At 38.1% G+C, this 23,129-nt stretch overlaps 1 protein-coding gene across 2 annotated transcripts; it reads right to left on the bottom strand.

Annotated features, from left to right (window-relative positions):
- Nucleotides 1-12,001: 12,001 nt before the first annotated feature.
- HS3ST1 (heparan sulfate-glucosamine 3-sulfotransferase 1) lies at nt 12,002-23,129 on the bottom strand. 2 transcript variants are annotated; one of them, XM_015625704.1, is made up of 2 exons: nt 23,066-23,129; nt 12,002-14,702 (listed from the first exon to the last, which is right to left on the bottom strand). In XM_015625704.1, exon 2 carries the CDS (start codon nt 14,574-14,576, stop codon nt 13,614-13,616), a length of 963 nt encoding a protein of 320 aa, XP_015481190.1. In that variant the 5' UTR covers nt 14,577-14,702; nt 23,066-23,129; the 3' UTR covers nt 12,002-13,613. The 2 variants fall into 2 exon arrangements, with proteins under 2 accessions (XP_015481190.1, XP_015481191.1); XM_015625705.3 differs by lacking the exon at nt 23,066-23,129 and adding an exon at nt 15,073-16,968.

The raw sequence follows: 23,129 nt of genomic DNA, 5'->3' as shown, positions 1-23,129 counted from the left end.
AAACTGACAGTCAGATTGCAAGAGACATGGGAAAATATCAGGTGTGGTGAGCTGAGAGTCGTGTTGAGTTTTTTGCATTGTTTTGCTTTACTTCCGGAAATGAGGTTAGTTCAGCTCATGAGAAAATAAAAGTTTTGCATAATTCTGTGTATGTTCCTACCTTTCCAGAATTCATGTTTCAGTTCTTGTTTCCCAGGTGCAATCATATAGCTGTGACTCTGTACATATGTTTACATATGTCCAATGTTTTATTGTTACTCGAATAAATCCTAGAAGAGGTTAAACTTCAAATCCCACTAAAGAGAGATGGAATAAAGGTCTATCATCTCTGATTTACATTCTTGAAGATACAAAAGAGAGAGATTTTCATATATTAATTAGCTGTGACAGTGATGTTCATAATTGTTTCTCCAACATTACATTAAAAGAATTGTATAAATCTGATTATTTTCCTCAATAAAAGCAGGGTGAGGACAGTCAAGATCATCATAGACCATTGATATTCTATCTGTACAAGGTCCAGAGTGACCTTGTACAGAAGCTATCTGTGTTGGTAATGTAGAAAATGAAAATGTTACATTATATAACCCTTATTATCTACTCTCTGTTAATTTTATTTTTTCATCTATTCTCTATTAAGAAAAAATGTTTCTTACAAAACTATTCTTCTTTAAAGTTTACTGCTCTATATCCAATATATATTATAGTATTATATATTAATTATAATTAATTAATTAAAATATTATTATATTAAAGAATTAACTTTCAACTCCTTTTATATTGGGTTAATAGAATTGGATTATATACATTGCTGATCAGCTTCTAGCAGGTGCTAGAAGCTTTAGTGTTCTCTTGCGGATTTTTTTTTTTTATTCCTTTAATTTTTAGTTGAAGAAGAGTTGAAGGGGCAATAAATATGGAACCAGGTTGCTACATTCAGGAAAGTATAGTCAGAGTAGGAGGCTCTGGAGGGGAAGGTGTACGAGGAGCAGCTGAGGTCACTTGGTTTGTTCAGCCTGGAGAAGACCTCAGTGCAGTTAAAACTTCCTTGTGAGGGGAACTGGAGGGGCAGGTACCACTCTGGTGGCCAATGGCAGGACTCGAGGAAATGCCCTGAAGTTGTGTCAGGAGAGCTTTAGGGTTGGATATCAGGAAACCACCAGAGGGTGGTTGGGCACAGAACAGGCTCCTCAGGGCAGTGGTCACAGCACCAGCCTGGCAGAGTTCCAGAAGCATTTGGACAAAGCTCTCAGGCACATGCTGTGATTTTTGGGGTGTCCTGTGCAGGTCCAGGAGTTGGACTTAATGATCTTGATGGATCCCTTCTAACTCAGTATATTTGGTGATTCTAGGATTCCATGGTATGAATTCTACTAAGAAAATATTGGTTTTGCTTAAAATGTGCTAGCCTGTTCTCTTCGTTCTTCAAAACAATTTCAGTGTCCTTGAAAATACAGAAATTATATGGAAACTGTATAATATTTGAGGAATTCTGAATAGATAAATCATTAAATACAAGTTTTAGCATTTGAGTGGAGTCACTGTTATACCTCTAGCAAGAAGCTCATCTGAGGTCTTTAACTTCAGCTACATTCCTACAGTATCAGTGATTTGAAAGGCACTGGAAGTCAGGGGCAAATTGCAGTAATGATAAATGTTAGAATTATGTGATTTAAGAGGTATAATTTACTAGCTATGAAGAAAAGCTGTTTGTTTCCAAAAATATTTCCATGGGGATCCTTAGAGGAAATTCTATTGTTCCCTTTCCAGAATCCCAATCTCATTTTGTACGTAGGTACTCACAGTTTTAAAGGATGATGGTGAGGTACCTGTAGGTTTTTGGTTCTGTTTTGGAATCTTGCCTGACAACATTCATGCAAGGATGTTCTAAATTACACTTAGCAGAAAACATAGCACAAAAAAAAAATCGGCTTTATGCGACTGATTTTGCAAGTAAAGCTGTAAAGGTTTCTGTTGTACATCATGTGGATATCTGAGGCAATGTTGTCACAGACATTCAGATGTTGTTTAAATCCTGTTCATGATTTTTACAGCCAATCAGGCAGAACAGCAATAGAACATAATTTTTGCAAACAGTACTGTAAATGGTATAACACATTGCGTTGCCTACTTTTTGAAAGAAGACATGAGGTACATCTTACTAACAGGTGTATAAATTTTTAAACAATTTTCTGCCAGTTTTAGGTGAAAAATTAACTTCCATTCTGATATTCACCTACAAAAGTCAATCAGAAAAAGGGTTTGTTTATTTTATGGGACTATTAACTATAGAATGGCAATTTAAATTTCCTATTTTAGTCCGCAGAGCAGCAGTCTATGGCCAGATATATCCAATTACTCTCAATGATTTAAGGGAACATTGTTGCCTCCTGCAAATGAAATATCTATATGGGCACTTCAAAAATATTGAAAAGCTTGATTCTATTGACAGTTAATTTTTTTTTTTTAACAAACATTTAAAATTTGTTATGTTTTATGTATTTTTTTTGCTTTCTTTGTTGTGTTTATTAGAAAAGAATGTAGTTCTATATTTAGCTTAACTTAGGTAAGTCTATAAATCTAATAGTCATTGACCTCATTGCTGCAGCACCTTTTTCTTCCTGCCTGCTATTTTCTTCTCCTTTTCATAATTTCTACAGAAGTAGGGCAATATTGCCCTTTTCCAGTGACACCAAAATTTACCCAAACCTACACTTTCTTTCATGAATCTTATTTTTCCCCAGATGACAATCAAGACAAGTGACCTCAGCATATACTCAGGACAAACAGCACCACCATGTCTCAATATGATTGTATTCTAATGATTTTGAGGCAAAAGTTCTATTGAGGTATGCAGTCAATAAAGGCATCTCATGAAAGGAATAAATTAAAATGTCAGTTTGTTCTGGGAGAGCTACTAAAGAACAATTCTGAAGCTCGTGCTTTCACCTTTTTCCCCTAAGCTAACCTCCATTTGATGGTAACATCATTTGCTCTTTTGAGGCCACCTCTTGATCTAGACAAAATTCAGGGAAAATAGAGATTCCTCAGTATTCCTCTGGTGTGTTGTAGGCAGAGCTGGTTGTCTTTCTTCTGTGAACATGTACATGAATTATGTAATTAAAAAAGGAAGAAAAATGCTTAGCAACTTCACATTTCTCTGACCTATTATCTAAATTACAGCTGACATCTGAGCATAGTCATGACCTTGCTTTGCAGTTTATGGAAGTCTTTGTTCACCATTGTGTGAGAGACTTCTCCTGCCAGATCAGCACCATCCTGCAGACATTTCATTCAGTGAAGGGCAGTGGTTGCTGCTTCTTCTGCTTTTCAAACTAGCATTTTAGCCTGCACACTCAGATTGCAAGGTATAACTTTTTCCTGATTGCCTGTGGAGGCTAATAAATTGTTAGGAGGTGAATAATGATTAAAGATTTCAAGGGAATGATGACTGTCCTTATGGTCCACATCTCATAAACCAATCTGCACTTGCCCGCTTTATCTTGTCAGCTGATCCTGCCTGCATGAGCAAGCTGGCATCTGCCTTGGTAACCACTTCTGCATATTCTTTTTGTTTTATTTTGAAATATTAAATGGAGAGAAGGAAACTGGCATTTCCTTTTCCTGAGGCATTCACTAAATATTCTAGAAAACGCAAAGAAGCCTGGTAACTTCTTTACTGCTTTACAAGCTCCAAGAAAGCCAGAAGAAAAATTTGTTTTCATTCTCTCCCTTATACTTGAATTACAGGTGTCAAAATATGGGTAATTTAGTAGAATTTTCTAGGGATATAGAAGAAAAATAGCTTGATCCACCACAAATCTTTAGTTTGAGCTGCAGAATACACTATCAATGAACCATAACTGCTGGGACTGTCTGCATCCTTCTGCTGCATTTAACTTAATTGTCTGCTCTGAGATAAATTGTAAAGCAACATATCAAGTTAGCAGCTTATTGACTGTCCTTCTGGAAAATATGTAGAGCAGCCATGGTTTTAAATTAACTCTGTAAAAGAGTGAACAAGTCAAGTCTGCACAAGACAAGTTTACATAGCAAGTATTGGACTGATAGGCAGTAACTCAAAATGAATTGTGCTTGTTTAGGTGGAGGTGATTTTATTATACATGGGTTGTTTTCATGAACACTTTGATTATTGATAATTTCTACATGATTTCTTGTTCTTTGAAAGCTATTTGGCTCTATACAACTCTGTTGATAATTTTATAGATACCTTTTTTTCTCTCACGCTGTTTGGCTAGCTTAAGGAGGATAGCTAAATAACCTTGGTATTCTTTTCTGTGACCAGACAGGGAGGAACTTACTTTCATTTTAATAAAGTACTATACACCATTTCAGAAATGAAGGGGCACTATGGAACAACTACAGATAATTTTTGTTTTCTTCGTCTCTTTTCTAGTGGTAAAAATGTAATGATATCAAAGTGTGTAGGGCTAAGTGACCCTATGTTAATTTAAACAATATGACAGTTTGGCTTACCACCTAGAAAACTCCAGTGCATGTCTAATGTTTGTGTATTTTATTTGATTATTCGGGTTTCTTTCATTGTTTTAACTTGCTATAATGCTAAATTCCTGTGATATGTTTGCAACTGTTGCATAGAAAGTAGAGCTGAGGTAGGTCTCCCCTGCCTTCTGGTTGGTTCTTTTTAACTTTTGCCTATAGAGAAAGCAAAACTTCTGGAAAGGTTAGCTAAGCTAAGGGGGATTTATCACTGGAGATGGCATAAACAGAAAAATGACACTACCTAACTAAGATGGTCTTTAGTGTCTTTAAAGATGAGATTTTATTTTCATCACTTCAGTTTGTAGATATTTAAAACGTAGTTTTTTTTCTTCAGTTGTGGGCTCCTTGTATTGGGTTTTGGGTTCTTTTTTGCTTGTGGTTTTCGGCTGGTGGGGTATTTTAGAGGGTAGAGGCTATTTCTCTGTGACAATACTCACAGCACCTTCAGGAGGCTATCAGAGCTGCAGCCCATAAAAGAATCCAGTACTTTTTGATGTTGCTTTTGAAAATGCTGAAGGTTACCTTTCTGCATTTTCTGCATAAACTGTATTTTATGTCTATGAACCTACAGAATTGTCTCCCTTTCCTCAGATGATTCCATGGAGGACAGCATGCTTAACCAGTGCATCTGAAAGCAGAGCAAGAAGACAATCCTACTGATTAGAATAAAGGTTTTCCCAACTATTGATATTTTGCTTAAAAGTGATCAATAATCGTATATTCTTTTAGAAAAGGAAAGACTTTTTCTTGTCATTCTTTTTCTGGTTGATTGCACCCATCAAATATTCAATTATAAATATACAAAATTGTGGCACAATTCCCTTGTGAAATTGGCTAAGGGTGGTACTAAGAGTGTCTCCTTCAAAAACAGGAATTATCTTAGATGCTCTACCCTTTGTTGGCAGACAGACAAAACTTTAAGGATTTAATGGAAAGGCAAAAATTGAATGGAAAACATAACCCATTGAAAGATGAACATTTTAAGAGGTGTGGGGAATTCTGCACTTCCACCATTGTAGCGTTCTCAGAGACAGGTTTGAGGGTCATTTATCACCACCTCCTCTTCACTCAGAGTGTTTGAACACTGTTATGTCTAACATCAGTCAAGAGGAGGAAATGAGCCCTGGGCATTCATTCAGCTTAAATGTTTTTATCAAAAGCATTTGTCAGTTCATGGATTGGTCTGAACTAGTGGGTGAAGATAGGTCATGCTGAAATGTACATACAAAGGCTGTGGTGTCACACCACAAACTGTTCCATGGAACAATCTGTAGGAACCCCCAACAATGGCCACTGCATGCCACTTTTTTTGTCTTCTTTACATGACCAGTGCTTTAAAGCAAATGTTTAAAAAGACACAGCAGTTTCCTGATCCAATTCAAAGGATAACTGCTCACAAAATTGTACCAGTCCTAAGACAGTAAAAATAGAGGGCAGGAATATCTCAAGGTACTGTAATACCTGAAGACTTCTGTAGTTTAATGGGCTAATTTTTGGTGGCAGCGTTGGAATGAAAGGCTGTCTCACATTCAGGTCTGCTCAGGGATGCTTCTGTTTGCAGAACTGTGATGACCCCAACGAGGGACCTGATGCAGCTGAGAAAACAGGTTTTGTTTGGGTTCCTTTTCAGCTGAATTCTCTCCTGTTCTGGCACAATTCTGAACAGCTTTGGCCAGAATAAGCAATATCTTTGAGTGCTCAACCATGGCTTGTATCTGCTGAAATCACATTCTGAATTACTGGTTTGGGGAATAGGAAATTCAGAGGCATCATTCCCAGCAAGTATTTATTACTAGACAATCAAACACAAGACATAATGGCCTGTGTGCCAAAGAAATGGATGCAATTTTAAAGGCTGAGGTCCTTCACTTAGTAGGAACAACAACAAAGCTGTCTCCTGAATAAGGGAATGAAGAGTTTAGCAGCAATACCAGTGAAATGTGTTCCTTCTGTCTGCACTGGGCACATTGTCCTCCCAGCTGGTTCAGCTAACTGTTTATAAGGCAAGCAGTTACGTGGGCGGAGTAGAGAGCTGCTTCCACTAAGCCACTTTCTCCTTTATGTTTACACTGTTATTTCCAGTATACTCACAGCTGAACAGACCAATTTACGGCTGGTAATCTGGAGCACAGGAGAAGAAAAGGCATCTTTTTGAGGTGACAGATGAGAGGCAGTAAAACTCTCATGCTTGTGCTAAGGTGGAGGGAACATACCAGAACTCCACAAGTCCCCACAGAGGCTCTGACACCCATTTTACCCTTGCTCTGAGAACAAGAAAGGATTTCCTTTTCACTTTCATGAGCTGTCAATCTCTGTTCAATGACATGAACAGTTAATTCGCTTGCTAAAATCAATTTTTCATGCATTGCCATCTTTTTAAGGGAGAGTAAATCCTTTCCTTTACTTACCAAGCTTGAAATTTAACTTTCTTGCATAAGGCAGTAGAAAAAAGTTTTCCTGTGAGTCACAAAAAGGAGCATTAGAGGCAGTTGAACTTTTACTTTTTTTTTTTCCTGAATTTTTCTGAGAATAAAATGGCTCAAGTTTGTTATATAAAAATGGCACTAGGATTTTAATATCATTTGCTGTTAAACAATTAACTTAGAAAACTACTGTCAACATCACAGACCATCATATGCCTGATGTTCAATATATAGTTACATTCAATAATAAATATCTTATGGAATTCATATAACTGGAGCCCACACAAGAATAAGGAAGCTGCCAAAATTGTATCATACCCACTTGGCTTAGTCAGCAAGAAACCAACTGGTCCACAGATGCTTTTTTTTCTATATGAAAATATCCTCTTTTGCAAGTCTCCTGTCTGCAAAATGTTTCGTATGAACTCTTCTCCTCCTGCAGGCTGTAAATAATTTATTCATCAAACCTTTTTATTTGTAGCAGATGGAAGACTCAGTACAAATTTAAAAACAAAAAAGGAGAAGATTAGAAACTGAGGTGAGTAATTGCATTATAGTGCACTAACATGTAAAAAAGGCCTCAAGGCATGGAATCAATGGACACCCAGATGGATTTGGATGCCTTTTCTCTGGCACAGACAAGAGCTAGAAAAGAAGTTGTTTTGAGAATTGAGAGTTGAGAGTGCTTGTTCATCATTTGTAAGGGTATGAACAGAAGTAATGAGGTTATGACAAGATGTTCACCTGTATCCAGTGTTCCCTTTCTATCCACTTTATGTCCTTTATTCATGCAGCTGCCTAGCTGAGGTCCAGCCAGTGTCACAGTAAAATAGAGTAGGTGCTCTGATTCTGCAGCATGTGTCCTTTTTTCCCTCTATTATTCCCTTTGCACAGGAACACATATATTTTGGCAAGAAAATTAAAAGACATTAAAACAAAATACAAATAACATCTCCTATGGCTCCAGTTCCTTTTCTTTCAGAACATGCACACTTTTGATACCTTTGGTTTAGCAAAACTTCACCAACTGTTGTTAATTGACTATAGATAATAATTCAAATGCCTGCATGTTCTATTTTAAGTGAGGTCACAGAGGGAACAAAGACCCTATTCCTACACATACTAGGAGAATGGTTCTCAAAATGCTTCTGTCACTTCCAAAGAAACAGTGCTACCATTTGCTTTATGGGTAAAAGTCTCATAATATGGCCAATAACATAGCTGCTACTGTAGCAATAAGAAAGTTTTGTTACTTTGGTTATATATTTCTAAAATATCATTTACCATTAAATAACTACATACATGGCATAATGTTGTGAGAAGAACTCCTCCTGTATTGCAATGACACAGACAAAATAAACTGAATTTTATTCAATTAAAGTTTAAAATATATCAGAGCTAACACATATAAAGTAATTTTTGAGCTCCATAATGCTGTGACTTCCTATTCATTTGAATAGTATTCTATAAAAACACCATCAGATAATGCATCTATTTCTCATGGGGTGATAGCACAACAGTCAATAGCACAGATGTGACAGGACTGTAGCATACAGGGGAGGAAAGAAGAGTTACAGCAATTTCAGTAATAGGAGACATCCTGAAAAGTCTGTTTGGTTAAGAATTGCTGAAAGAACTCCTCATTTTGATTGTTACCTGGACTGAACTGTGTTGGACCCTGGAACCTGGCCTGATCTTTATTGATGAAATACTACAGACTGATTGAATGCAAACTAAGGAGGGAAGGGCATGTAAGTTATTATGTTTTGGGTGAATGTATAAATGTTCCTGTTTCTGTAATCTTCATCCAAATTAAGACAAGAAGAATTTTGCCATCAGTTTCAAAATACTCCTTTGTGCAGGGCAATGTGCCTTTGTAATTGAAGCTATGTGTCAGAGCTGTATTAAATTTTTTTTTCTTATACTAAGGGATGCACCTGCTATCTGGGGTTGGCTCTTAAAATCTGTTTTGGAAGAGAATAATATCAATATTAAATACAAAGATGATGTAATTATGTTAGGATTATTGACTTGGAAGTTAATTGAAGACACTGCTTTCATAGACAACACAAAGTTAGCTCCAAGCCAAAAATTTCATGTTCCTTACCATTAAAAAAAAAAAAAAGTTTTCTCAGACCAATGAGATCAGATGTTCTCATGCATCCAGCTGCTCCCCACTCTGACTTCCATATTTTATATTTCCCAGAAGGCATTTAAAATCTGCAGCATCACTGTTGAGTTTATTGCACTATTAACTTAAAAACTGCATCAACTGTTGTGTGGTATTTAAGTAGAAAATTTACTGTGGATGGGTTATTGTTGCAGGAAAAGAGTACTTTTCTCTGATAAAATTCTAGGAGACAAATGCAATTTCATTTATCTTTTGCAAGCAAATTATTAATGAAAATTTTTTCCATTCACAAGATATTTGCATGGCTTCCACCCATAACTGGCCTTTCCAATCAATTGAAAAATGAAGAAATTAACATTGAACATACAATTTTTTGAGCCTAACTCGGAATTTAGACAGAGTCATAAAAATAAAGGTTGTTGGGTTAAGAATGAGAAAATATTGTTACAGCTGTAGAGGCACATACTTGCAACTATTTCAGCACGTATATAGCTAGCATCAAGTTCAGCACATTTTGTTGACTTAGTTTAATTTCATGCTTTTGCCTTATTTTAGTTTTATTACTTTGTTACTGTATTAGAGAACATCTACTAAAGTACTCCTGCAAAATTTCATTCACAATGTGGTCTTAAGTAGGACTTTCAAGTCACAGACTTCAGAAAAAAGAAAGGAGAATGAATATTCCTATGAGAAGTAGTTTGGATGTACAGTCACTTACAGAGTACATGTGTGATATTTTTTTAAACATATGATCAGCCATGCTAGATAAAGCAGAAGAAAGATACATGGAAATATGCCATATGCCGTATTCCATAACCCATATTTCTCTTTGGCATTTGAAATCTGTTTAAATGACAACAGGGAATGAAATCCTGGCTTTCTTCAGAAGCTGACTCTGAAAATGGCAGTAGACAAGGAAACATACAATTATCAGCTTTGAGAACCAAACTAAAAAAGTTTTAATCTAAAACATTCCATAGTGTTAAGTTTCACACACTCATCAATGAATGTAGCAGATTTAAAAATATCTTTTTTTCTGACATGTTCCAAAGAAATGTTAATTTACTCAAGCACAGTAGATGTTTTTTCACCTGTAACAGCAGGAAAAATATACAAGGAAGAGCAAAGCACATGTAACAAGATCATGCAGCACCAGCAGTACATGTAGCAATACCCTTGATGAAGTAATAGCTTTGGTGTTCTTTCCCCTTCCATAATCTTCCAGCAGTGTTCCTGGGATAATCATTATAGTTTAATCTTTGTCCTCTGCAGGTACAATATCTGGCTTTCAAAGTCTCGCACTGATCTATGTTGTGACGCAAAGGGAAAGTCTTAGTCCTGCAGTGCCACCCTGAATAATTATTTGGTTGGCATTTCTTTTTGTACTCGAGGGGAGTTCCAGGCTTTGAGTTCTCATAAAGATTTGTGTTTATTTTATGTTTGCAAGAGTGATCACAGGCTTGGCTAGGTGCCCTGAGAAAACAGGTCTCAAGCAACACCCAGGTGGTTGTACTTTAAACCTGAGATAGTAGAGCTTTACAGAAATAAATACCTGTGTTGCATAACACTGGAAAGGTATTTCAGGGATTTTTTTCTTTTATGAACAGATATGACATGCCTTCAAAGGTCATTATTAATTTTTCTAGAGTCCCAAATGGAATATGCTTCGGCCTTCTTCCTTCATTCTCTCTTTACTTTCTGATGGCTTTTGTTCTTATTCTTTAGAAACAGCCTAGGAAATATATTTAAGTACAGTGTAGAAAACGAATGTTTCTCTAGTTGAACAGAACATTCACACTCGGAACAGTTTTGAGAATTGTGACTCTTGAACTCTTGAACCTATGGCAGGTAAAGATTACATTATTATTACTGTGGGTGTGATTTATTGTTCACCACCATCACAGCTAACAGCGAGCAAGCCATGCAATCTCCAGGATGAGGTATTGCACAACCATGCCATTAACACACAAGGTGTAAGCATTTGGTATGACATACTTTCTGTGGGACCCTCTGAACTGGCTGTCTAGCACCCGAGTCATGTGATATTCTGCTTCAGAATGTCCCCTGAAGTGGTCACTTCACCTCTGGACCCTGCAGACAGCACTCTGTGAGGTCCTAGCACTGTAACAACAGGAGTGACCTCATGGTTCATGCACTTTTCTTTCTACAGAGACAAGCCACGTTGTGTGTGGGGGAATGCATACGTGTCCTCCTTAGAGACAGGCAAAATACTGGTATCAAGTAGCACTAGACACTAAAAGCACCCTCAGTACCAACATCAGCTGTCAGTATTGCACAGGCATTTCCAATTCAACACTGATGCCCTACGCTGCCCTGTTCAACCTGCTGCAGGTGGACTCATTGCAACCCTGCCTTCATGGACTCCTCCAGTTCCTGGTCACATGCTTGCTACTATTCTTCCTTTCTCAGCAAAACCTCGGTGAATTTGGTGAGCTTAATCTGAGACTGCAGGAAGGCACTAATTAATGGAAGCCTTCTGTCTGGGCCAAAATCACTTTGGTCCAGCTGGCTCCTGCAGAGATAACATTACCAAGGAAATGGTGTTAAGTGTAGGAAAAAATACTGCCCCACCTTACACAAAATCCCCTGAATTTGTCTTTTCTGAAACTTTAATAGAAACATGATGGTTTAATAGAAAACATGATTCTGTTATTTTCAACATCTGCCTCGTGTAAGATTTGACATTATTGCCACCAGAAACTTTTCCTCCTTACTGTATATTCTGAGTCAGCAGTGGACCATTCGGGCATAATTCAGCAGCAAACAACCACTTTCATATCAATAGCAACAGGCTGCAGCTAAGTTCTTAGGTAAAATTTAGCTGAAATCTAAACTGGAGTTAGATCCTAAATGTTGATCTTCCAAACTAGAAACTGAAGAAAAAAAAAACAGAAAGGAAAAATGCAATTCAGAAAATATTTTATTGAGTACAATACCATTTCATTGTAGGCTTTATAAAACACCACCAACCTCTCTGAGGTTGAATACAGCTTGGGCAGGTGCACAAGGAGTGGGAGAGAGAGGGACAGCATCTGCAAATTTTCATGCAAGAGGCATAATATGGGATATTTGCATCCAGACGATACCTTGTCATAGTGCCCAAGTTTGCACTAACTCACCAGAAAAAAAAAAGAATGAATCAACATTTAAATTTTATAAAGGATTGTAACAACCAGCTACAAGTTCAAATTTACTGGGTGTTGCCATTGCACATTCAATAACTAAACTCAAGATTATGAAATAAAAATCAGTAGCTTGGATTGTAAGTACTGTAGGAAGCCTTGTGTGGAAACTGGATTAACTCTAACTCCAGAAACTGATGGTTAACAAGACACCATAACCACTGTAGATCAGGACAACTGCAGCTTTTACCAATGGACTAACCTCTCACTTCCATTTTTAGCAGATGGAAAACAAGGCAAATTCCTGGAATGTGGGTTAATCCCACAACACGCATCTAATCAAGACCTGGCATCATGGTTCTTGGAAGGAGATTAAACAAAGAGAAGTCCATAGGCAATTTTCAGTTGCATGAAGCAACTGAAAACTCATAGAAAACAGCCTTAAGTAGGGTGCAAATGTGGTAATATTTGTATGAATGAAGTTCATGAATGTAGACCACCTAATTTTTCTGGTGTGTTTATTTTCAGTGATTGTAAAGCATAAATGTACTATGAAATGTAGGAACAGTCAAAAGCAGCCTTGAAAAAGTCTCTATATTGCTTAAATTCTCTCAACTGTACCTCTTTATGAAGAGTGCATACATTCAGAGACTGTAAGAAGTTTTCAGGTTGACCATATTTCTCCAGCTAACTGTATTTTATGAGCTGGTCCCCACAGAATCCTTAAAAATCTGCCATGAAACCTGCACTGTACTGCCAAAGAATTGAGGAGCACTTGTTTTAACAGTGAATATGAAGGTTAACTATAGAAGTTAATATATCAAATTAGTTAATATATCAAATTACATAGAGACTTCCATTGTCCTTTGGGTGTGCATTTCCCAACATGTGTAAGTACCACCCCTTTGACAGGAAATAATTTCATAAAGCAGGATTGAACAATTTATTAAGTACAATAATATTTTCAAATGGAAAAGAAATTGTTAATCCACACTTTAAACTAAGAAAAATTGAAAGGTAAAGTTTAGCATATTCATTAGCAATTAGAGGAAATAGTCCAGGAAGGCCAAAGTATTCAAATAATTCAGAAATGTTCTGTTGAAATGAATTTCTTATTTATTAAAAAGACAACACATTCTCAAGAGAGCACCTTCTGCAATGAAATAATTTAGTTTCTTCATATAGACACATCATACACAATGTTAACAACCATGAAAAACAATACAAAATGCTTTCAAATTTAACAAGTAGAAAAATATAACTAGTATATATGGCAATTGTGAATCTAATACTGTACAGAAGTATTTATGGATTTTACAAATAAATAATAGCTTAAATGCCCTTTTTAAATCTTCTAACTGTACACTGGAACATAGGTTCTGAAGCTTACCACTAACTTGCCACAAATGTGTGCCAGTCAAATGTTCTGCCCACAAGCTCAAAAAACTTCTTGTTGGGTTCATGGAAATATTCCTGCAGTTTCTCGAGTAACCGGGAATCTACGTGTGGGTGCGCTCGTCCTTTGGACTCGTGTAAACAGCGCTCTCTACCACTGTCCCTCAGGCAGTAGAATCCCTTAGTTTTATTGAAATAAAAGTTTGAAGCATTTATCTGTGGTGATAACTTCAGAAATCTCTCTACCTTTTCTATTTCTGGAAAGGGATCTTTGATTAATTTGTCTCCATCTACAATGTGGATATGATCAAGAGGAAAATACTTCAACCAGTTCTGCATGTGAATGTAGTACAAGCTTCTGTTTATTGCCTTGTAGTCCACATTGAGTTCACCATTTTTTATCAGGAATTGTTCAATGGATGGGTACGGCTTGTGCTTCTGCATGTGGTTGTAGAACACTTGGGTGTAATCTGATAGTACTCTCTCGCTTGGGTCTCTTAAAATAAGGAGTAGTCTCATTGATTGGTTCATGTTATAAACTCTTTCAGGCACTTTAGGTGATGTGAAATACGCTGGAGTTTTTTCCACGGTGATCTGATGGGGATACGAGAATGGCATTTGATTAATATACCACTGCAATCCATTCCTGTAATGATCTTCCCAGTCAAAGAAGTGAACTTCACTTTCTGCTGCTGCAATATCTGGATGGAGACTCAACATCTCTAACAAAGCTCTTGTTCCACCTTTTCTCACTCCAATAATAATAGTCTGTGGCAGCTGCTGACATGATCCATTAGAATGAATGTTTTCCTTGAAGTCATTTTTCTGAGATGTTTTCTTTAAAAGCTCTCTCTGAACAGACTGAGAAGAAGTCTCAGCATTTGAATTTATAGCTGGTCTGGAAGGCACTATCTGAGGTTGAACAATAAGCAACACAGCTCCCAGCAGAAAAGCTGCCATGACAGAAGTTCTTTAGTCTGGTTTCACTCAAGCGGGTAATAGGGCATAGAGCGATTTCCACCAAGAACCCTTAAAAGTGGTTTTTGTTTTGCTGAGCCAATGTGTATTTCTCAAGCAAAAACTTCACTGAAAGAGGGAAAAGAAAAAGCACGTTATATTCGGCCACACTGCAAATATCTTTCTCTTTTCAAAACTGAACAAACTTTAGCTTTCCCAACTCCAGCCTCATGGATAATTTAGTGTAATTAAATGTTTTAAAAGACAGGCATATGCAACAATGCCATAAGAAAATGATTTCCAGGGATAAGGAGACATTAATATTACGAATCTTTCATTTGCACGCAGAGTATTATTAGTTATTATTTTTAAAAAATCTGATTTCCTTCGAGTTGAACCACAATCACAAGAAAATTGTTTTTCTGGTCTACTAGAATAGGTTTGTCTTAGAAACAAAACATAAAAAGGAAAAGATCTGGAGGGGACCAAAATAGCACACCTAAAAGCTGAGGGTCTTGTAGGATGCCTGGAAATTACAGTCTCCCAAAGAACCATGTAACAGCAACCTTAGAAGTCAAGCTTCCTGGGAAGAAGGCTCATGCAATATAGATAGAGCTGTCCAACATGAGAAGGCAACAGTCTCCTAGGAAGGAATTAGGAAGAGCTCAAGGTAAATAGCACACCAAAGAAAAGTTGAATTTTGTGTCATTTTTAAGTGAAGTTAACTTTTGCTTTCTGTGTGCTTACTGTTTCTAAGGATAAAACAGGTGGCTTGCACACTGGCCCTGCAAAGAAGTAAGATAATGAAACCACTGACCGTAGCATGACTGAATCAACAAAACACTAAAAGACCTGTGGTTCCCGTCTCCATACTCAGGAAAGAAAATACACAATGGATACCTCTGAAGGTCATTTCAAGAGTTAGCCAGCAAGCTTCTGGGATGTAAAGAACTAACTTTAGGCTTTATTGAAAGACTACTAAATACCACCACTGAACACCCTTTAAAGGTCAGGGTATTTTTAATGCAATGTTTGAAGTGAAATTGTAATGGTTTCACACACAGTAGAGCTATTAGATTGTTGCAGTATGAGCAGGCTGTGTACACAGGCTCCCTGAATTACAATGTCTTCCAAAGACTTTATACCCTCAGTGAAGGGCTGGTGTGGATTGTAGTATTTTGTAACTCCACTTAGAAGTAGAAGCTATGACAGCTGAGTACCTGACTGCTTTGCCTTAGTAGGCTACTGTAATTACAAATTTAAGCCTAGAACAGCACATACTGTGCCAGCTAACAAGGGCTGAAATATGAAAGTACATACGAACAACCTGAGGAAATGCAAGGGCTAGGTTTTGGAAACTCTCCAGAGAATCTGAAAAGAAACTAATGACTTTTCCACAATAACCTAAGTCCCAGTGCAACAAGGACTAATGATGTGTTTCTAAGTAATCTAAAGTTCTGTTTGATAGCTTTGCATTTACAGAGGTCATGACTCCATCCTGAATGGAACAGGTCTGCTTCCTGATGTTTTCTACTGATTATCACTTTGGTGCTTTCCCTTTTTCCATTTTTAATGGGGTACAAGGCGGCAATATTGAGCCTTATCTCAGGCTACTCTGTGATGTCTGATGTGAGGCAAGTTTGCACAGGAATTTGAGGTTTTTTTTTATTTTTGGCCACTGTTAAGTTCTCTCTGCCTGCAAGAGTTCCATTCTGTCTGTCGTCATTAGTCTTCTGCTCTCTTTCCCTGTCCCCACAATTCCTGCTAATCATTCTCAGCTTAATCTATATTGCTTTTAACAAGAAATTATATTTCTTGTAACAAAAGATAGTCTTCATAACCCCACACTGTGGAAGTTGATGGGGGAAGACACTGGGTGACAGAAAATTTAATACAGGTGAATTCACTGAGCTGTGTTGCCACAATACTCAGCAGCAACAGGAGCATGGGATACAGCACCAACCAGACTGGATCAGTGACTGATGGGCAGCTCAGTACATAAGAATAACAAAACATCAACTCTGTTGAATTTTAAGGTCACAGATTAAAGGAATAGCCACTTACTTCACAGTACATTTTAAGTCACTGGCTCCATAAATAGTAAGCCGGAGTTGTTGTCTTAACACCTTATTGGAAAAGCATAATAGGATTCCAGAGAGGAAGAGGTTGAACTGTGTACAAAGAAGTGAATTTAAAGCCTACTGGTAGGAACACTTATTTCTTAATAGTCAGACTGAAATATGCTATGCTAACAGCCAAGTTCTGTAACAGACTGTCTGGAAAGATTAAATTTTAGCTGCTGGTCTCATAGTGACAACACACCACTGGATTGGAGAGGATGCAGTGCTGACTTTATTTTTTCTGCTCTTTTTGGGGGTTTTTCATTTTTTTTTTTATTTTGAAAATTAATTCTATTTATTAATTTATTGGGATTCTTAATTTGTAGCTCACAGTTTTTACACTAGTCAGTTGCCAACTTTTTTATTCAAGCCTTCCGTGGCTGAATATAGCATAGGAACTTTTGAGAAAAAGATATAGCAAGGTGTCTCTTCACTCTAGCTCTACTCTTGTATTAGCCAGCATCTCTGAAATCAGACCTGTGAGATATTACAGGTGTGGTACTAGGGGCCTCACTTCAAGCAGGTTTTTGAGCCTCAGTGGAGCTCTGCCTCAATGTGTTCCCATTCTTAAAGACTTTTATGGGGCACAGGTTTTCTAAATACACAAAAGTAACTGTTTCCTGCTTCAACATGAAACCTCACAGTAACATAGGAATATCTTCTATTTCAGACACACAGAATCTCATTGTTCCTCCCCACTATTTGTTCAGGTGCACACCTTTCACTGCAGAACACAGCTATTGTATCTGTAGCATTTATTTAATGCACTTCTAAAGAACCATATCAGTAATTATATCATTCAGAATACCTGTATACTACTGGATGTTTTGTTTGCAAGCAATAAAGCTTTGTTTGCCTGTTATTTCCGTTCTATTTTGTTTCTCCCAAACTATATAGGCCTGATAGCTGGATCAATTATTTTGTTTTGTTAGACTATTGTAACACAATGGACACAACTGTGCCTCTAAATTCAGCATAAAATACATGATGTGTGACAAGAGGACAAGAGTGGTCTTCAGGAATAAAGCAGCATATAAATTTGTTGTCATTCAGCTCTCATCTTTCACATCCTCTTTAATGCTTTAGGTCGATGTGTAGTTTGGTGTCTAGAATTACAGTGTTTTATATAAAATGATGTAAACATGTATTCCATAGCTTTATAATTTGTGGCTCTGAAAAACTCTTTCAACAATAATAAGCACTGAGGAGTTTAAAGCAGTCACTTTGTCAAGTTACTTATCTGCTTTAAGAATTCTCTTCACTGCAACCACAAGTCATGCAGAACATACATGACTTCACTTGATGACTCTGTATTCCAAATTAGTTCAAAAAATTTAACTGACAGCCACTACTATTATATTTGCTACAAGTAAATGAGCAAGTTGTAAAAGGAACACAGTTTATGTTAAATGGTGCTTTGAAGATTATACCAAGACTTTTCAAAAAGTCTGATTGCTTTTGCTTAATCTTTTCTTCAGCTTTCTCCAAATAATTAGTGAAATGTACCATCCTATTTATTTAACCAGATTCAGTGTGAACTTTATGATTAAAACCTCTTCAATAGTAATAGTAACTTGGAAATAAATAGGAAATTTAAACAGTAAATGCAGAATGAGGGCCAGAGGCTGTCATAAGTCATTGACTTTTAAGCATGCTTCAGTACTCTTTGAAACATGTGTCACTATTTTGTAATTTCTATTTCTTACCATTTTACAAAGGTATTTTAATGCCTCCATATGTATGTCATATGTGACATTGCCTAAACTACCTAGATTATATACACTTCTTAGTTTAATATGCATTAACAAAATAAGGTAGTCTCTTTAATTTTTTTAAAAAATTCATTTTATTCATTCATTTTTCTGGCAATTGGATGGGGTTAGATTTAGCTCTGAACTTCCACAAGAACCTCTGAGTTAGCTGTCCAAGTGGGTAGGAAGAAACCTAAGGAGTGTCTGCAGGGCAGTCAGTAAGCATCAGGCAGAGTTTGCTGGCAGATTTGTCAGGGACATATCTCACACAAAAAACTGACAGTAACACACTGAAAGGTTTAGCAGAGCTAATGGGACCCAGTAACTACCAGGACAGTAACTAGGAGAGGCAAAACTCCTCTCCATAAGCATGCAAGCAACTTAATGTTCATTAAAGAGAAGTGTTTTCCTGTGTGGTTCTTTAGGGACTGTGGACAAACAGGTTAAGTTTCAGATGGCCTCACTTTATTTCCTTGCAGAACTGAAACCCTTCACTGGAGAGATCTCTGCCCAGCCATCTCAAAAAAGAGAGTCTGGGCTGAATGAGAGCTACACTTCACTTGCTGAAGTTTGTCTGTAGAGGGAGATTAGAGCTGAAAATCTGAGTGAGACATTCTGTTCTTATAAAGAGTACTTAGTTTGGCTGATGTGATAGAGCCTCAGGACAGTTTGTGGACTGTTATTTTCCCTCATACATATTTGGGCACACAGTACTGCAATATATAAGACAAACACTGCTGGTTAAACCTAACTGTGCAGTACAACCCACACATCTGCTATGCTGACTTCTCTTGGTAAAAAAAAAAAAATCCCCCGAGATAACCAACTTCCTAAACTGATAAAGACTCAGTGTTCTGAACATTTGTATTCAGTGATGTGCTTTAAAAAAATTGAACTACAGCAATTGCAGTGTACTGGAAAACCTTCAAGAACTCATTGATATGAACAGTATATTCCTATCCTCTAAGGGTAGACTCTGTCCACCATAAAATATATTCCCTAGTTGTTTATATTAACTCAAGTGCCACTTTGTATCCTGATAACCTGAAACTTCTCAATACAACTATCATTTAAAACTCAGCCAAGAGCAGCATAGGAAAGAGAGCAATTAAAAAAAAATAAAAAAAATCAATTTATGCAACATGCTTTTTCTTAAAAATATATTTTGCATTTTGTTATTTTTATCTATTGAACTGTACCAAAATTCCCTCTCCATGAATAAATTCTTCCAATACTTCCCACTGCATACACTTGTGGCTTTTAATCCCATTTTAACAAAAGTTTTAAACAACACTTGCCAATGAAATTCTTGAATACTAGTTTCCAGGAATTAACTACAAATACTTTCCTACTTTAGTGAGTGCTACAGAGGTAAGTGTAATAAATGATATAGAACTACATACTACTGAAGGTCTTTGAACCATAAACTATTGATCACCTCATGATACATCAAAAAAGTCATCTACACATTATGAAGGGCCTATATGTAACTGTATGAACCTGTCTTACAGTGCCTAGGTGATATGCACATTTCTCAAATTATATTAAAACTGCTGCACAACCAGGAGAGATTAAACCATGACTTTAACTTTTATAATCACATGTTAAGAAATCTAATCATAATTTCAGTCCTGTTAATATGAGATATTGTCTATCAGCACCAAGACTTCAGAAATACACTTTAAAAGGTCTTTAAATTTTGGGAAGGAGAACTTCACAAGCTGAGAAATGTTGACTTGGTAGGAAGTATTTTTGGCTGAAATCTGCTGTATTTCTGCACCTGCTGTGATAAATACAGTTTATGCAAATTAGGCCACCAGTTCATGACTTCTAAAGGAATTCAGCTCCAGTGTGAGCAGTAAGGTAGCAAATTTACAATGGACTGTGGTTATATATAACATGCACTCTTTCTTAAGGTCAGAAGGGACCATTCCAGTCTTTCATGCCAAGAGATCATAAAAATTGTTAGAAGAGAAAATACCCTAGATTTCAGAGAACCTCATGCAGGTAAAAATAAAATGGGACATTACACCAGAATAAAAATAACTTGAAAAGCTCAGGATGCACAAAATTTTTTGTACTGAACAGTAATATGGAATCCCCTTAACACCTTCTAGCAATTTTTTTAAATACCTGTCAGGACTGAGTTTTTTTTGTAAAGAGAGTAACTACACTGCACCACTGCCTGCTCTATTTTACACCCCCCCCCCCCCCATAAGCCCAAATGCTCAATTCAAAATCCAAAAATTACTCCCCATCCCACTTTCTAAGCAAAATGGGTCACATTCTAATTGGGAAGCAGAAATCTATTGCACAGTTAATCGACTTGCTTCCTAATTCATGAAATCTGTCCCCAAGAAAACAGCATGTGTGAAAACACGGCTCTGTCCTGTTTTGCCCTCTTTCAGTAAAAAGGCTCACCTTAACTGTATGTATTAAAATAGAGAACACAGAAGACTAAGCAATCCCATTCTCATTTCCTCTGCCAAGCAATTTCTTACCATTTAAACAGGGCTGTGGGCCCTGTTTCAAATATCAATATTTAAAACAAAAATAAAACAAAACAAAAAACCAAAAAGCCAAAACAACCCTCCACAACTCAAAATAGTCATTTAGTTCATATTCCAAATAGACTTCAGTGTCTTCCACTCTCCTGCCTTCAGAATAACACTGGATCAGGGTGAATACTGGTGAGGTCATCACTGTATTAGACTTAGCTAAACCAATCAATTTACTAAGCAAAGCACTACACAGTGACCTGGAGGGAACCCTCATGTTCTGGAGTGACAGATGACCAGCAGGATCTCCCATCTTGGTCTGCTTTAGCATATTATAGTTTTGTTTTTCTCACTATCAAAAATTTTCATGGAAATTCATCAGCTTTGACATATTTTTGGGTTCTGATTTCTTATGCGTTATGAATGGCATTTCTAGATGAGGGGAGATCCCAGGTTAGTGAGACTAATAAAAACATTTTTTATTTCCTCTAATGAAAGGCAGAAGAGTTGTATGTATCTATACATACATGCATGTCTTGGAAAGTGTTTTCCTGCAATGCCTGTCTAAGTTCAGAATAACCAAGGTAGGATCCTGCCAAGGGAAGGGACACAGATGGGAACCTGTCAGTCCTGAGGCTGGAATTTGCTCTGTCAAATTAGGGTCTCTCCACTGCAATAGCTGGCATTGCTTTGGATGCATAACCTTCTTGCTGAACTACCAGAGGTATTTTTTGGTTTTGTAGTATCAAAAACCTCTGCATTTTCGAAAAAGGATAAAGCAACAGAGTAGGTACTGAAAAGGCAGATGTGCAAGAGACAGCTAAAGTTGATGTCAGTGACTGTGCTCTTACTGAGAGGTGCTCGTTTCTGAGCGATGTGAGAAATGCACTTATTCAAGAGTGTAAGAAACGCTGGCAGATGTAAATTGCAACCGTTATTATATTTATACTTACAAATTAAGTTTGATAGCCAGAGAACATACATGCAGGTTTATTCACCAAAATAAACCTGTTCTACTATGTTCTATTTGCCATACACACTGCAGAGGCTCTCTCTCAGTGGGAGTGGGCACTGCATGGATCTCTCATGCCAGAAAGATGCTCCCTGCAGACATTCTATCCCCATGCCATTCAAGCATGATATTCCTAGAACTTCAAAGGTATATTTTTTTTTCCCCACACCAAAATCCAAAGAGGAGCAGTCTTGAAACTGGGAAAGCCCACTGCATTAACAGAGAAAGGGAGGAGAATAATGTACTTTAATTCCCAGTCAGCTGAGGTGATCGAACTCCCAGTACTCAGCTGCGTGCCCCCTCCTGATCTTTTCAACGTCTGCCTGGAAGATAAGACCAAACCCAAACTCTTCCATCTGAAGGCTACCACCCCTCCCTCTCGGCATCCTTTTACCCCCAAAAGATTTGAACTGCACACATCTTTATTCTTGGAAAGCACACCGAGAACTGCACTAACCAAGCCTTTGCTGTACTACTCTAGGGTGACAGTCCTTCAAAACAGAAATGAGCTCGAATTAAGGCTTTGTGCCCTCCTGCCACCCCCAAAGAGCACTGTGCCCCTATCCCTCTGCAGCTCGCCGGGCACGCTGCATCCCGCCGGCTCCAGCACTATGTGAGGAGCGGATCGAAGATGCTCAGCCGAGCTTTCGCAAGTGTTCTCCCGTCAGGTAGGCGCCCCGCTTCCAGAGCCCTACCGCTCTGCCCTTGTGCTTGTCATTTTGCCACAAGATAAAGAAGATAAAGGAAGTGCCCAGAAACCGCACCTGGCCAGGTGCTGCCTAACACTTTGCTTCCCCCCCCGCTTTCTCTCCTGCCCGCCTCCCAGAGCCTGGCTCGGTGAGTCCGGGAGCTGAGGCAGCGGCGCGGTTCCTCCCGAGCCTGGGGACAGCTCTCAGGTACGGCCGGGCAGCGCTCCCCAGCCCGCAGCGGGGCTCGCCTGCCGCGGGGCTCCCACCTGCCGACAGCAGGTGCCGGGCGGCAGCGCCAGCGCACCCCGGGGCCGGCAGAGCCCATCCACGATCGCCGGCAGCCTCGTCCACCCCTAACTTCCCACGCTGCCGAGAGCAGCCCCCGGCGCGGCGCTCCCCTCCGAGGCACCCGCGTTACTCACCGCCGGGGCGCGGAGCCGAGGGGCAGCGCTCGCCCCGCTCTTCCATGGGCGCCCGCGCTGGCGG

The sequence above is a fragment of the Parus major genome, chromosome 4 (genome assembly GCF_001522545.3).
Source record: "Parus major isolate Abel chromosome 4, Parus_major1.1, whole genome shotgun sequence".
NCBI lineage: Eukaryota > Metazoa > Chordata > Aves > Passeriformes > Paridae > Parus > Parus major.
The sequence above is the reverse complement of the archived record's forward strand: the minus strand, read 5'-3'. Positions and strand labels throughout refer to the sequence as shown.

Coding starts and splice junctions, on each gene's coding strand:
- HS3ST1 (XM_015625704.1), bottom strand. CDS start 14,576: ATGGCAGCTTTTCTGCTGGGAGCTGTGTTGCTTATTGTTCAACCTCAG.